Here is a 14,994-nt window from a genome sequence, read left to right as displayed (position 1 = left end):
CAAATAAATATAGTCTCTAGCATTTAAAAAGAGACCCTGGAGACCATATCCTGTGGCTAAACAATGGAAAAGAGATGACAGATTGGAAAAAGATATAGCAATACATACAAGAGGCAATCAAGAAGTGTGTTGGAAACCTCTGGAGACAGTGTCAGTGTAAGACAGAACACAAGAACCCCAAAATAATTTTAATAAGTACTTTTCACAAAATAGATCTCTTATCATGCTACAAAATTATTTAAAAACACATAGGAGGCAATAACACAATTATTTCATTGATGTCTACTATTTTATAATAGTTGATTCTAATTTTGCTTAGAAGAGTCTTCCATCTCTTCTATGTATTTGCAACCAGTTGTGTTGCTTTGTGGTACCTGTACAACTGTTCTGAAATCATTTTAACTAAGTGCATAGTCGGAAAGCTTACATAATGCATTCAATTATCAGACTGCATATAGTGAATAAATTATTTAATAATTTTGAGAAAACGTTATCTCATTTAAGCTTCCCTCTCCACAGCCGACTTACATCCTGGACTTTTTGTGTACAGCCTTGTAAAAGCTTTTCAAAACTTTTCACTACAAGGTTTTATTTGTAGTAGGATTAGTTCAGTAGGACGTTCAAGAAAAAGTCCTTCATTGTTCGGGACTGTCCAGTACATTGTAGGACACCCAGCACAGCCTCTCCCACTGAGTGGCCATAGCAACCACAAGCTGTCCAAACACCCCACAAGGGACAATACTGTCCCCGAGAAGAACAGCAGTCACAGGTCAAGCACAAAACAAACGTGGCGCTCAACAAACTGTCAGCCTCGAAGGTACTTCTGAGCAAACACGCTCTTTGGTTGTGGAAGCAGCAGAAAACCTGAAAGGCTGATCTGCCGATAAATCACTGAGTGAACAGGATAAAAAGAGAAGTTCCTTTTTATCCCAGCTAAGTGGCAGCTTTCTGGCGCAGACCACTTACAGCTGTGGACTTAAGGAGTTTTCTTCACTATCTGTTTCCTTTGAGTCATTCTCTTTTTTTTGGTCAAGCGGCCATAGCCTGAAGGACTCTCCCAGGGCCTGCTGTCACATTCTTCCTTTTGGAAAAGAAAAAAATGTGGCCTTGTTTGAAGAATTTGTCCTCCAGCATCTGGTAAGCCTCGGGCCTCAGCATTCCTGACTTCTCCAGGATCAGTTAGATGTGCCCCCCAGTGGAGGTCCATGGCAGGGCATGCTGGGGACCCCTAGTGGTGCTAGTGCTTCCTTTTGGGCATGGCCATGTGCATATGTGCACTGCAGTTCCCCCAGCTTCCAGAAGATTCCCTTATCTGGAAAAGTGATGGGGGTAGAGAGGCGTTGGAAGGCAAAAAGGAAAAAGGAAGAGAGCGTGTTCAAGCAGAATGAGAGAAGGAGAGAGAGAGTAGAATCAAGGACCAGTGAGAGCAATAGAGTGAGAAAGATTGAATCAAGATCTCTTATATGTGGGGGTGTCCATGCAGATTTGCTCCACCAGATTGCTCCACAGACTCTTCCTACATCTCCCAGTGTTGGCTGCAAGATTCGGAATACGTAGACGCTCAGATTTGCCAACAACACTTCAAGACTGGATAATGACATACAGATTGTTTTTTTCCATCTTTGGGATTTGGAGCAGCCTCGAGAGTTGCAAAAGCCTGCCTTGTTGCAAGAATGTTTCTGAAGGCCCTCACTGTCTGATCGCTGGCTCCGTGCTGCTGGGAACAGTGGTGCCACCGTCCAGAGTGGCAGAGACCACCTGGGATATGGAAATTACCAGCAGCCCTGTTTTGCTTTTACCAGAGCACCTGACGCATCCTGGGAATTTGGATTTCTGTTGTTTCTCTCAAACAGCCCCTTAGGGGCAACAGGCAGCAAACCTGGACCATGTTTTGCCAGAAAAGCCCAAAAAGATGATGGCTGCTGTTGTCAATTATTGGCATTTCAACAGGACTGTATTTTTATTTCTAAGTATATTTGCACAGCTAGGAAGCATCTGCTGACAAGGATGAGATGATAAGCTGTATTGATGCCAAGACAGGACTAGAAAAACAGGCTTGTTTGGAGAATGGCCTGCATCCCGAGAGTCGGTGCTAAGAAAATTCTTTCTCCACAGGCAATATCTGCTCTTAAAACATTAACACTTAAAAGAAAAGAAGGCTTGGAATCCTTATCACATAAAGTAGTACGTGCACACAGTGGATGCTCAATGAGATGATGCTGAAGGGAGGGATCTAGGTGTGCATGCGTGTCCAAGGAGATGGGGCATCAGCAGCCCAAGAGACGACGTCGCACCCTGGAATCTGAGTGCCAAGGCTCTCACCTCCACTGGAAAGGGCAGAGGGCAACGCTGGCCCTCGGGATGCCTGGGATTCTAGCACCACGTTCTCTAACCCTGTGCATACAGGTAGGAGGAGCAAGAGCTGCACCAGTGGCACCTTCCTAGGCAGGGACATCGAAGCTGTTTGCTCCTTGAGTCTGTGGTTTCCTTGAACCAGACCGGGATTATTGGTGAATGAGGCCAGCATCCTGGGTGGTAACAAAAAAGGAAATTGGTATAAAGCACATCATCCAAGTTGAATTAACTCAGCTCTGTGGCCTGGGCAGCTTCCCAGGATATCCAGCCAGACGCAGGGCTCTGGGAGACTGAGGCTAGAATGTGTGTAATGACATAGAGGGTGATGAGAGGCAGGGTCATGGAGACTCAGCAGTGGCCACCTCTGACCCCAAGCCACCACACACCTTCCCTGCCATCTGTTCCCTCCAGGCCAACCCCAAGGCCACTGGACATTTGCCCGTTTGTCTAATGGACACATTCTTTCTCTATCAGCAGCCCACTTGGAACATAAGTGAAGTAATCCAGCAATTTCTTTCTTATCCCACTGCCTGTCTGCTGCTTGCTCATTCTGTGCTCTATTTCCTTTGGCTTGAAGTGCCTCTGGGTACCAAAAGCTACATTATTCTGTTCAACTGCTTATAAACCAAGATCCTGACCATTCTGGTTTTGTCGTTGTTGTTGTATTTGTCTGAAGGCTTAGCCATTTTCCATTCTGGGCAATTACAACTCTGTTTACTATGAATTCCTCTGTGTAGGTGTTTTCCCCATTCCCAACCTACAGGCTGCTGTGTGAGCAATAACTCATCACCACATTACCGGTACAAAGTCAGGGACTGATAAACTTGGGAGCCTTAACTTGAAGGTACCAGTGAGGACAGCGGGGAGGGGGAGAGAAGAAATATATTTATGAGAGAACCAGTGGTCTGAACAGAGGTAAGACCAAAAAAAACTTGCTAAGTACACGTCATCTGGAGAAAAATACTGCCTCATCTGCTCCCTGAAAGATGGTATGATTGGGCAGAATGGGGCTTATTTCTGCAGTGTTTACTTGATAGAAAATCCGTCCTTGTGGTCCCAAGTCAAGACTGATCCATCAACCCTCCTCTTGCTTTCAAGACTTCCCACTTCTTTATCACCCACCTTCCTCTGGTCCTTGGGCTGAGCCCACAACTTGGTGGAATAGTCAGGATTCTTTCAGTTTCGAGTGACAGAAACCCAACTCACAGTATCTTAAGCAAAAAGAGAATTTATGGATTCATGTGTTGGGACGAATACTATGGAAGCTCCAAAGTCAAATGAAAACATGTAAGAACCAGGACCTTGTGACGGTAACCAGGATTTTTCTCGTTCCTCCTCCTCCCACACCCCACCCCTTATAACTATCATCTTTGCTTGTTGTTGCTCGGCTCCATTCTGCAGACGGGAGCTCCATGTGCTGGGAAGATGCCACTACTTAGAAGTCCCATATTCTCATTCTCCCAGCTCAGCAACCCTAGAGGAAAGAATTTCTGTCTCACAACTTCTATACACAATCCCAGAAAAAGCTCTGATTATCTGGTTCAGGGCTAATACTGTCTAGAAGAATAGAGTGGCCTGATTGTCTAGTTTTGGTCCTGAGTCTACTTATGGCCCAGGGAGTAGGATCTATTACCGGAAGAAAGGCAAGAGGGGAAAAAACATGCCTGGCGTGAAAAAAAGCAGTTCCCAGGTCCTCTATACCCACCCATCATAAACCTTTCAGCTGAAGATGAAAAGTACTAAACTTGACCTGAAACATAACAGCAAATTAAATCCTACCTGGAAAAATTACCTGTCAATCACTTAGCAGGTCACTTTCACTTTCTTTGCGCATCTCACCAAGTGTGTTGCGTGTCTCCCGAGAGCCTCCATGATGATGACCAGATGTGGAGTCAGCACGCTGGGCTTTATTCTCAGCTCTGCTCCGTCCTGTCGAGTTATCTTAGAAGGTTAATGCATCTCTCTGCCCTTCAGTTTCTTCATGTGAAAAGGAACAATAATGCCTCTCTCATGGGGTTGTCGTCAGCATTAATGGGTTAGTTTGTGTTGGTGTCAGACCTGTCAGAGAAGGGGGGGGCTAGTGTAACCATTATGGCCCCGAGGCTAACAGTGCCTGTCCGGGGAATCTTGATGACAAGTCCTGGATATTGGCTCACACACAGGAGGCCACATGGGTTTCTCAGTTCTCCCAGATGTGCATATTGATTAGGAATTTTGCATAGTTGCTTGGATCAAATGGGTCTCAAACTTCCCCAGTGCTGTGCAGGGTAAAGATGCTGGCTCAGTGTTATGTCCCATGCACGCTCCTAGTCTCCTAGACCTCATCCTCTTTGAGCTTCTCTCTCTCACTCTCTCTCTGCACATTCAGGAGTGTACACATTTCTGTCCAACACCCTGAACTCTCTGGAAGAGAAGGACCATATCCACCGTGTCTTGGACAAGATCACAGACACCTTGATCCATCTGATGGCCAAAGCAGGCCTGACTCTGCAGCAGCAGCACCGGCGCCTGGCCCAGCTCCTCCTCATCCTCTCCCACATCAGGCACATGAGGTAAGGCATCTTGGGGTTCATCACGTAAAGAAAGCAAACCCCCAAATACATGTTCCAGCTGCCCCAGGAAGGGCTGATGCCTGCCTATGGATAACACACTTGGAACACTTCCTGGAACCTAATAAGCATAAATGCTACGGGAGGATGGAGAAGGGAGACATTCAATCTGTCTGGGGTGTGGAGCAAGCATCAGAGAAGGCTTCATAGAGGAAGTGATATTTAAGCTCAGTTTGAACCATGTGCAAGGTCTTACGTGGGGGAAGAGTGTGCAGTGTGCAGGTTGGGGGGAGGGCAATGTTTGGTCATTCTCTTTGTCCCACCCAGTCAAGGGAAGCTTGTGAGCACACCCATCCTCTGAAGGCACTGGGCATATCCATTATGGTTCCTGTGTCATACTCTCCCTACTTACACTTAGAAATCCTAATTGAGAGACTCTTGGCCCAGAGCCTCATGGAGAGTCAACATTGACTCCTCCATCCCTCTCAAATCCCTTCTTGTCACCCCCGTTGCCATTACCCTAGTCCAAGCCACCAGGATTTCCTCCTGGATTTCTGCACCAGCCACCTAACACGTCTCTCTACCTTTAATCTTGATCCTTTCTAATCCACGCTCCACAATAGAGCCAAAGTGATCATTCTAATATCAAATCTGATCACGTCATTCCCTTACTTAAACCTTTGAAATTGCTTCCCATTGCTTTTAGAGGAAAGTATAAACCCCTTTATTTTGCTTATATTACTTGTTATGACCTAGCTCCTATTTCACATTCTAGGACTTCCTCATAGTCAGAGGCCTAGCCATAACCAACCGTGCTATGAGTCATGGGGGAGGTCTCTTCCAGGCTGCAGATTGGCTCAACAGCTCTGTTTATCTCCGCGGGGCTCACTCACATGTCTATGGGTCCGCTGATGGAGGTTGGGCACAGCTGGGAGACTGCTTCAAGATGCAGGCCTATAGGTCTCTCTCAACCTCCTTGTACTCACAGGTTAGCTGGGACATGTTCTTCTCATATTGATGGCAGAGGCACAAGAAAGGAAGACTGTTTGGGCAAGTGCATTTTAATCTTTTGGTTAAGTCACGTCCACTAACATTCCATTGGCCAAGCAAGTTACATGATAAAGCCCCAAGTCAAGGATCATGGACGCATGGGGAGTGAATATTTCTGAACAGTAAGCTAATCTGTCATAGCTTAGAGATCACTCCTTGTAGGAAGCATCTCCAGACCCTTGACACCTAGCTGGGACTTACACCCTGTTCTTCCTCATGCTTATTGCCCATTTTATTATCTTTCTGCCCCATTAGACTGCAAACTCTGTGAGGTAGTTACCACAGTCCAGCTTGGTTACTCTCTGTTCCCAGTACCTCCTAGCACAAGGCTTTGCACATAGTAACTACTCAATAAATAGTTTCTATAGGAGCTAAGCAAGGACATTAGCAGAGGAAATAGAGCCTCTCTGTGCTACTAGGTGAAAGTGGCCTCATTTCCCGTGTAAATAGTCATGTAATATGGCTGGTCAGAGCCTTAGTGGATACCATTCCCATGAACAGAACTCAGCCTACAAGGATGAGATGAAGAAAGGGGTGGATTCCTGACTCTAGAAAGGCCACAACAATGAGAGGCAGTGATGCCACTAGAGGGACAGGTACCCTTGCATGATGAAATCTATATGACCTGGGCTTACACCAGGACCCTAGGAATGAAAAAGAGATGTCTTTTCTTAGTGGCTCTAAGGGAGGGGCCAAGGTGTCTGAAGAGCATTGGAGTAATTTTTAAGGGGCCTTCAAACCTTGACACTATGAGTCAAATGGCAAGAAGTTTGTCCCATCAAAGTCCCAGGTGCCACCCTTTCTGGAATCAACCTTGCAAACTGTTAGCTTCTTGAGGAAATAAATGTATCTTTCTTTCTTTGTATCCCCCACAGTGCCCTATATGAAGTCTTACATGTCATATATGCTCACAACATTATTACTGAGTGAATGAATGAATGAGTGGGTAAATGAACGAATGAACAAATTATTTGAGGTTTTCCTCTACCCTGTAAATTTGAAATTCCCAAATGATGACTTCCTCAGGGATTCTGCAGAACTCCCGGTGTCACAGATGAGGGACTCACATTGGCTGGTGGAGTAGGTGACTGCATTAAAGGTACACATTTCTAGGCCTTTCCTATCTGTTTCTTTTGATAAAGAGGGAAGCAGGGAATGGATCAGAATAACATATCCTCTCCCAAATTTCCTGGCTGAGAGAGTAACCTTTCACTTGAAGAATGTATTAGCTTTTACTCTGAGCTGGGAATTTTACTGATGTTGTAGAAACAATGTATTGCAGATGAAGGTTTTTATTTGTTGGTAGGAATTGCTGAATTTTCAAATCCATTCTGCTTGTCAGCATTAGCAAGCCTAATTAGTTAATACCAAATATATTTGCACTAAATTTACAAGGCTTGTTAGTTTTACTGGCAATGCATGGACGAGGGCAGCCGCTGAGAGAGGGCTCTCTAGAGTTTGTTTGAATTGTGTGAAAAGCTGGAGAGAAGTTGGTATTCTGTCGAAAGCTTTAAGCATTCTCTCTCTCTCTCACTCTCTGTCACACACACACACACACAATAATATTTTGGCGCCTCCTTTCAGCCAATCTAAATCACAGAACTCTGTTTTATCAAGCTTGGCCCCAGCCATATGTTGTTACTCAGAGAATTTAACACCAGATTTCATCCGACTGTAAATGTGATTCATTAGGTTGCACGAACAAGAAAGTGTCAGATCCAGGGGGCATTTAACTTTAACAGCATTTTAAATTAAAACGAAAACATAAAAAACCAAAATACCACTCAAGAAGGTAATTTAGGCTGTTGTGTTGTAAGGCCTGAATAGCTTTGATGCTGTGTTTTCATGGCATGTCTCCAACTCGTGACTTTTCCCCCACTGAAAATGCAAATATTTTCTAAGACATTCTCTTTGTCCTGCCTACTCATGGTACATAATTCTTTTTAAAAAAATTTCAAGCAAGATAATAGTTGTTCTATTTTTTTTCCTGGCGGTGTGGTGGGGACAGAGCAGAGTTGGGCTGATGGAGGAGGACAGAGGAGGAAAGTGGTAAAAGGAGAAATTCCATTTGCCTGTATTTTCCTGTGTCCACTTAGCCCATATTTTCTGGACATTTACCACGTTCTTGCCACTGTTGTAGGCCTACAAGATGAGCAAATTGCGGCCCTTCATGGAACTTGCACTGTGTGTGTTGGTGTGTTGTGTGCTTGGGGAGGGGCAAGAATAAACATACATACATACATACATAGGAGAATTTCAGGTTGTCATAGTGCTGGAGGGAAAATAGAGTAAGGTGAAAGAGGGCAGCTGAAGCTTCACGGACTTGCGGCCGCTGCCACTGGGGTAGCAGAAGGCCTTTCAGAGGAGGTGGCGTTTGAAGAGCTGGGAAAAGTTCATCCAGGCAGAGGGAACAGCAAGTACAGATACCCTGAGTCTGGAAGGAGCTTAGTTTCTTCAAGGGACAACACAAAAACCAGTGTAACCAAAGGGAATGAGTTAGGGGAGAGGCAGGAAGAGCTCCAAGAGGTAGGTGGAAGCCACATCAGTTGGACCTTGTAGAGCATGGAAAGAAATTTCGATTATATTCTGAGATAAATGGGAAGCCCTCAAAAGTTTTAAGAAGGGAACTTCTTGGACTGTTTTACACATTTAAAAAACTCCCCCCTACTTGTCTGTATATCTCATTTGCTCTCTTTTTAGATGTAATGGTGATAGAGGGAAATAGGGTTTCATTGGAGTCAGTGGAAGGAAGTCACCCACATGTGAAATCCTAAATGACTCTTTAAACAGGAAGAAAGAAAGATTGGCATAAAAGTGTCTTTGGAGTTTTTCTTACTTCCCTTCCTAGGGGTTCAGCAGTCCTGGGGCTTGCAATGGTCTAAAGTGGTCCTCTCTATGTCTTCCCACCCACAGTAACAAAGGCATGGAGCATCTGTACAACATGAAGTGCAAGAATGTGGTGCCCCTCTACGACCTGCTGCTGGAGATGCTGGATGCCCACCGCCTGCACGCCCCAGCCAACCACGGGGACATACCCATGGAGGAGACAAACCAAAGCCAGCTAGCCACCACTGGCTCAACTTCATCACATTCCTTGCAAACATATTACATCGCCGGGGAGGCGGAGGGTTTCCCCAACACAATCTGAGAGCTCCTCGGCTCCCCCAAGGTTCTGAGAATCCCTGCCATGTTTTATCCATGTCATGCCTCACTCTAGCAGAATTCTGCTCTTGCACACACTCCAGCATGCATCCGCCACTCTGGCTTTCTAATATGAGTGGCCATACATTTGCTTGCTCAGTTCTTAGTGGCACGCCTTCTTTTGGGAACAGCCAAAGGGATTCCAGGGCTAAATTCTTTGTAACAGCTTTCTGTCTCTGTTATATTACTAAGCGTGAGGATTCCTAGAGCTTTTCACGACTGAACTCAGTCTATGAGCTGGGGCTCAGATGACTCTGTGCATTTAAGCTACTGGCTGTGACCCAGCCCTGTAGAGTGGGCATTTCACCGCTGTGAAGCACTTTTTAATGAATCTAAGAATAAGCCACAGGAAAGAATCAAAAGTGGCTCCTTTAATTGCTGACTTGGAGAACGCTAGGTCAAGGGTTTATTATATCATCCTCTTGTATTCCTATAGTAATACATTATTTTATTAAAGTAATATCTTAAAGCTTTTGCTCAGTTGCATGGCTGTAACAGAATATCTGGTGATTGTCTATTCATTTCCCCTATAGGAATACAAGATGCACAGAGGGAAGGAAGATTCCCTGATTGTCAAGACTTTGTCAACTTAATACACTGCACCTTTAGATTTGCTGAATGTTCTTCCGTTGGCTTTTATGAGCACTATGTGCGGGATCATGGGTTCCAGTTAATTCTTGCTTCCCATGGCCCTATAAAAACAGCTGTTGATCCCAGTTATGTCAACTCCACATAGACCAGTTTCCCTGTGAGGGATAAATTCTTGTTTTTTGTTTTTGTTTTATAAAAGAAAACCCCCAGGACTTGGCAGTGAATTGGCTTCAGGACCGGTTCTGGTGTGGTCTCACACTTATCAGCAGAGGGCGCTCTACTTGAATCTTCCTGGTGTGTAACTTACACTGGAGGTGAATTAGCCATGTGTAGTGCCCAGCCTATGACCAAGGGTAGTTTAAATGAGCGGGCACCCTGGTGACACTTTTAGGGCTAAATAGTAAATGGGCATGATTATTGTAGGTACTAGAGAACAAGGAGGAAAGCAGGGTAGAAACTGGACAAAACTGAGGCTCAGGGCGGCCCTGCCAGAGGCTGCATCTACCAGGGATGGCTCCTGGCAGACCCCATATTGCACTGTGGGGCTGCCCTGGGATCCACGGGGCAGTTTTCCTCTTCATTTCCCGGCATGGCCCTGAATGGAAGCAGCAGCAGACAGCTGCCTTCCTACAGTGGGCCCAGCGCACTGTAGGGCCAGGGAGGAGAGCAAGCTTAGGAGTGCTCCCTACTCAGGCCGCTTGGGGCACGCCCTTGGTTGTTTCGAGCTCATCCAAAAATCAGAGTTTGGCCTTGGGAAAACAAAAAAACATAAAACAACATCCCCCAGAGCTCCTTTCTCTAAACTTTGTAAGCCAGGCTAGCAAGACTAGCATTAGGCCACAGGAATCCTTTGACCTCTAGGCTAAAAAGGAAAGGCTCACTCCAGCCAGAGGGCAGCCTTCCCCGGGCCAAAGAAGGTTTGCTTTCTTCTGGTGACCTCATTGTCTGTAAGTTGAACCCCATTGAGAGGCGATGCGTTAGCCAACAACCCAGCGAAGTTTCTCGGGCTTCTCTTGGGATGTCAGTTTCAAAAAGTAGATCGCATTCATTTCTGATTGCCCAGTAAGTGGTCACCAAAGGACTGGGAACCTGGGAGGGCAAAAAAAAAAAAAAAGTTTTTCATACATGTGCATCTAAATTTGGGGACAATTTTATGTATAGCTGCGTTAAGAATATGTTTAAAACATAATTCTTATGTTGTTTTTGTTTAAGAAGCACCTTATATAGTATAATATATATTTTTTGAAATTGCAATGCTTGTTTATTAGACAACTGAATGTAATAATTCTGTTCTGGATTTGATTTGACTGGGTTAACATGCAAAACCAACGAAAAATATTTAGATTTTTTTGTATGCAGTCGTTGATGCCTAAGGCCTGGTGATTATTCATTTAAATGAAGATCACATTTCATATCAACTTTTATATCCACGGTAGACAAAATAGCACTAATCCAGTTGCCTATTGTTGGATATTGAATGATAGACAATCATATGTAGCAGAGATTATGCCTGAAAAGGAAAATTATTCAGGGCAGCTAATTTTGCTTAACCAAAATATCAGTAGTAATATTTTTGGACAGTAGCTAATGGGTCAGTGGGTTCTTTTTAATGTTTATACTTAGATTTTCTTTTAAAAAAATAAAAAGAAACAAAAAAAATTTTAGGACTATAGATGATATAATACCAGCTAAATCCAAACAATAATACAGTGGAGGGTTTTACATTATTCCTCTAACGTGTTTGTATTCATGTTAAGATACTACTACATTTGAAATGGGCAGGGAATACCAGATGGTTGGAATGTTAGCCCAGGAGTTTCAAATAATTTTAGAAATCTCTTTTTATTCTTATTTGGAGTGCCACTAATGGACAGCTGACACTTTGCAACTGAGGTTCTTGATGTTGGGTGTAGGGAACATGCTGTGTTTTTTCCCCAACTCAGAGGCAATTTAGAGTTTGAAAGACATGATCTACCTGGGGGGTGGGGTAGCATGGGGAAGTGGGTTTAGGAATTTGGAGAATGGGAAATATAGTAATATGAATCTTGAAAATATTTGAGGCAGACCAATACTGGCATCTAGGGTACCCACCAGGATTCAGAATTCCACTTCTGTCCTGTAAACCACAAATAATTAGCTCTGTCTGACAGCCATTTCCAAAATGGCAGCTTGAGTTCTAGGGAAGAACATGTGGTATGTGAAGTATAGTCCAAAGAATAGCTTGTGGTTTGTGTTTCTCTTAGCCATTGCGTAGTTCTAGGCTTGCTATAATGATTCTGAAATGCTGCCATACGACAATCGGAGAGGCTAGTTCATCCAAAGAGAGGGCCCTGTGTAGGTTGCAAAGTCCAGCCCCTAAGGAAGTGCAGTCTTTGATTAGATTTGCCTATTAACCTTGCAAGTATGTAACCATGACATATCCCATGTCTCTTGGGGGCTGAACAAATAAGGGGCTTACTAATAATTTACTTTCCATCACATTAAGGTGTCTTGCATTAAAATCTTATACACTGAAACAGCCATTGATTTAGGCCATTGGTTTAGACTACCCTACATGAAACCAATTCCAAATCTCTTCCTATTTTCATACTTTCCAACCAACTCTGAGATGGACTGTGGATATTGGGAATGATCACTGGGACTGTAGGAATGTCTACCATTAAAACAGGTAAATCTGCTTCAGGAAACATGCAGTAGCTTATGAGGCCACCATGATTCTCTTTGGTACAAGTCTTGGGAAGATGATCCAGATTACACTGCACACTTCCTAGGTGAACTCCCTGAAAACTTACTCTCAACTGGAGCAAATGAATTTAACTGTGGCCCCAAATATCCACCTTTTCATTAGTGTGATTACTCTGTTTCTATCTGTATTTCTTTTCCATTTAGATTAAAGTGAATGTGGCCTCTTTCGAAGTCATTTAAAATCGTTTTCTAAGTAATTGCTGCCTCTATTATGGCACTTCAATTTTGCACTGTCTTTTAGAGATTCAAGAAAAATTTCTATTCTTTTTTTTTTTTTGCATCCAAATGTGCCTGAACTTTTTAAATATGTAAATGCTGCCATGTGCCAAACCCATCTTCAGTGTGTTTGTACAGAGCTGTGCACCCCGGAAATAACATACAGACCCACGAGCAGGTGCCTGAGAAATGGACCCCTTTGCATTCAGAGAGGTCATTGGTCACAAAGACTTGAATTAATAAGTGACATTATGCCAGTTTATGCTTTCTCACAGCTTATAAACAGTGCTTTTTGTGCACAACATATTCTTCAGTCTAGAGCTCTTGTTTTACGGGAAAAGGCTCAAATGCCAAATTGTGCTTTGATGGATTAATATGCCCTATTGCTGAAGCATACTATTCTTGATGTGATTCTATTTTGTCGCGGCTTTGCTTTGTTTCATGAAACACACTTGTAAACCTCTTTTGCACATTTAAAAAGTAAAGAATCCAGTGGGATGTTCAAGCACCTTAAACACTTTTCTCAACCAATTTGATGTTCAAATAAAGAATTAAACAAAAGACAACAGGTTTGTTTTTTGTAAGCTCCACTTGCTAATTGTTCATCACTGACTGCCTAAGATCAAGGTGATGAAATGCACATGCAGAGCACAGTGAATCCTGACTCTCCGTCTGACGCCAGGGCTCCCCTCCCTCCCCTTCCCTGTCCCCATCCTTCCCTACCCCCCAGGCATAGGTGGAAATGTGTGGACAGTGCAGTCAGGCAGACCCAGCCTCACTACTTGGCTCTGCCATGTACAACTTTTGTGACCACTGGCAATGAAGTTTGCAGAGTCTCCGCTTCTTCATCAACAAAATGGTGATAGTCACACTTACTTCACAGGCTATTGTGAGGATTATATGAGGTGCTCATTAAAATGGTAGTTTTCTAATCCTTAATCTCAACCTCTTCCCTGTGTGGAAGAAGAAGGAAGCTTGAGAGTAGGTATTTATGAATGAACAAGTGAACAGATGAATGAATGATCTGAAATTTACATGAGCCGCTCACAAACGCTCCCCCATCACGAAGGTAAAGCAGGAATGACTGGTACATTCCCATCCCATCCCACCTCAGCTTCCATTTCAGGACCCCTTTCCCTTTTCAGAGCCACCTGCATGTTCCCTTTCGCCCATTTTCTCTGGGATTTAACTGATGAATTGAGGGGAAAATAATGCGACTTACTGGGAGGCAACATTCTATGCAGACAGGCTCTGCAGCCAGATCAATCAGCTTGAATCCTCATTCTACCATTTAGTGTGTGACCTCGGGCCAGGTAATTTCCCTGTGCCTCAGTTTCTTCGCCTCTAAAGTCATTTTGATTTGATCTGAGTCATTTTGATCCCAAGAAGCTCTTTCATTTTCTTGTTCTATCACCCCTGGGCAAGTTCTTCGATCTCGATTTTCCTTGGTTTCCTGGTGTCTAAAATGGAAATAAGAACGATACCCACCCCACAGGGCTATTAATTTTTTATTATGAGAATTAGAAAAGATGAATATCTAAAGTGCCTGGTATAGGACCTGCACATCGTAAGCTCTCAATACGTATTAGCTATTATTATTGTAATTATTATGACCCTCCGTGAGCATTTACGTTTAATGGAATCATTGATAGGTTTGGATGTATATTTGCCATTTTGTTTCTGTTTTGTACACGTCTCCTGTCTTTTTCATTCCTTTTTTCCTCCTTCCTGGCTCCTCCTTTTTTTTGACTGAATAAATATTTTGGGGATACCACTTTAATTTTTCTGTTGATTTTTTTTCCGATTTTAAAAATATTTTCTTAGTGGGTGCTCTTACAGTATGCAGCTTAACCTATCACAGTCTATTTCAGATTAATATTCAGTTAAATCTAATAAAATAAAATAAATATCTTTGCTCCAATATAGCTCCATTCTCTCCCTTCTCCTTTTATTATTATTGTCATATATATTACATCTATATCTGTTATAAACCCAACAATAAAATATTATATTTATCAGCTTGTACAACTTTATATCTTTTAAAGAAGTTAAAATAAGAAATGAGAAAAAGTATATTTATAGACTTTTTTGATATTAATCTACGTATTTACCATTTTCAGCGCTCTTCATTCATTTTTTTCCTATGGATTTGAGTTACTGTCTGGCATCATTTTCTTTCAGCCTGAAGGAATTCCTGTAGTGTTTCTTGTAGTTCGAGTCTACTAGCAATGCATTCTCTTTCTTGATCTGGTAATGTAGTTATTTCATCTTTCATTTTTGAAGGATG

The 14,994-nt window shown here is 43.2% G+C and overlaps 1 protein-coding gene across 5 annotated transcripts in view; it reads left to right on the top strand.

The window, feature by feature from the left end:
• ESR1 (estrogen receptor 1) overlaps positions 1 to 14,664 on the top strand; it is a 268,749-nt gene extending 254,085 nt beyond the window's left edge. For 2 of the 5 annotated variants that reach the window (XM_087424944.1, XM_087424943.1), the window contains exons 8-9: positions 4,724 to 4,907; positions 8,868 to 14,664. In XM_087424944.1, the coding sequence (XP_087281070.1) occupies positions 4,724 to 4,907; positions 8,868 to 9,102 (419 nt within the window). In that variant the 3' untranslated portion in view covers positions 9,103 to 14,664. 5 annotated transcript variants of the gene reach the window in all.
• The last annotated feature ends 330 nt before the right edge of the window (positions 14,665 to 14,994 follow it).

Source organism: Ceratotherium simum, chromosome 38 (assembly GCF_057802395.1).
Source record: "Ceratotherium simum simum isolate JZ-2026a chromosome 38, ASM5780239v1, whole genome shotgun sequence".
Taxonomy (NCBI): domain Eukaryota; kingdom Metazoa; phylum Chordata; class Mammalia; order Perissodactyla; family Rhinocerotidae; genus Ceratotherium; species Ceratotherium simum.
Note: the sequence above shows the minus strand (reverse complement) of the source record. Positions and strands in the feature narration are given on the sequence as shown.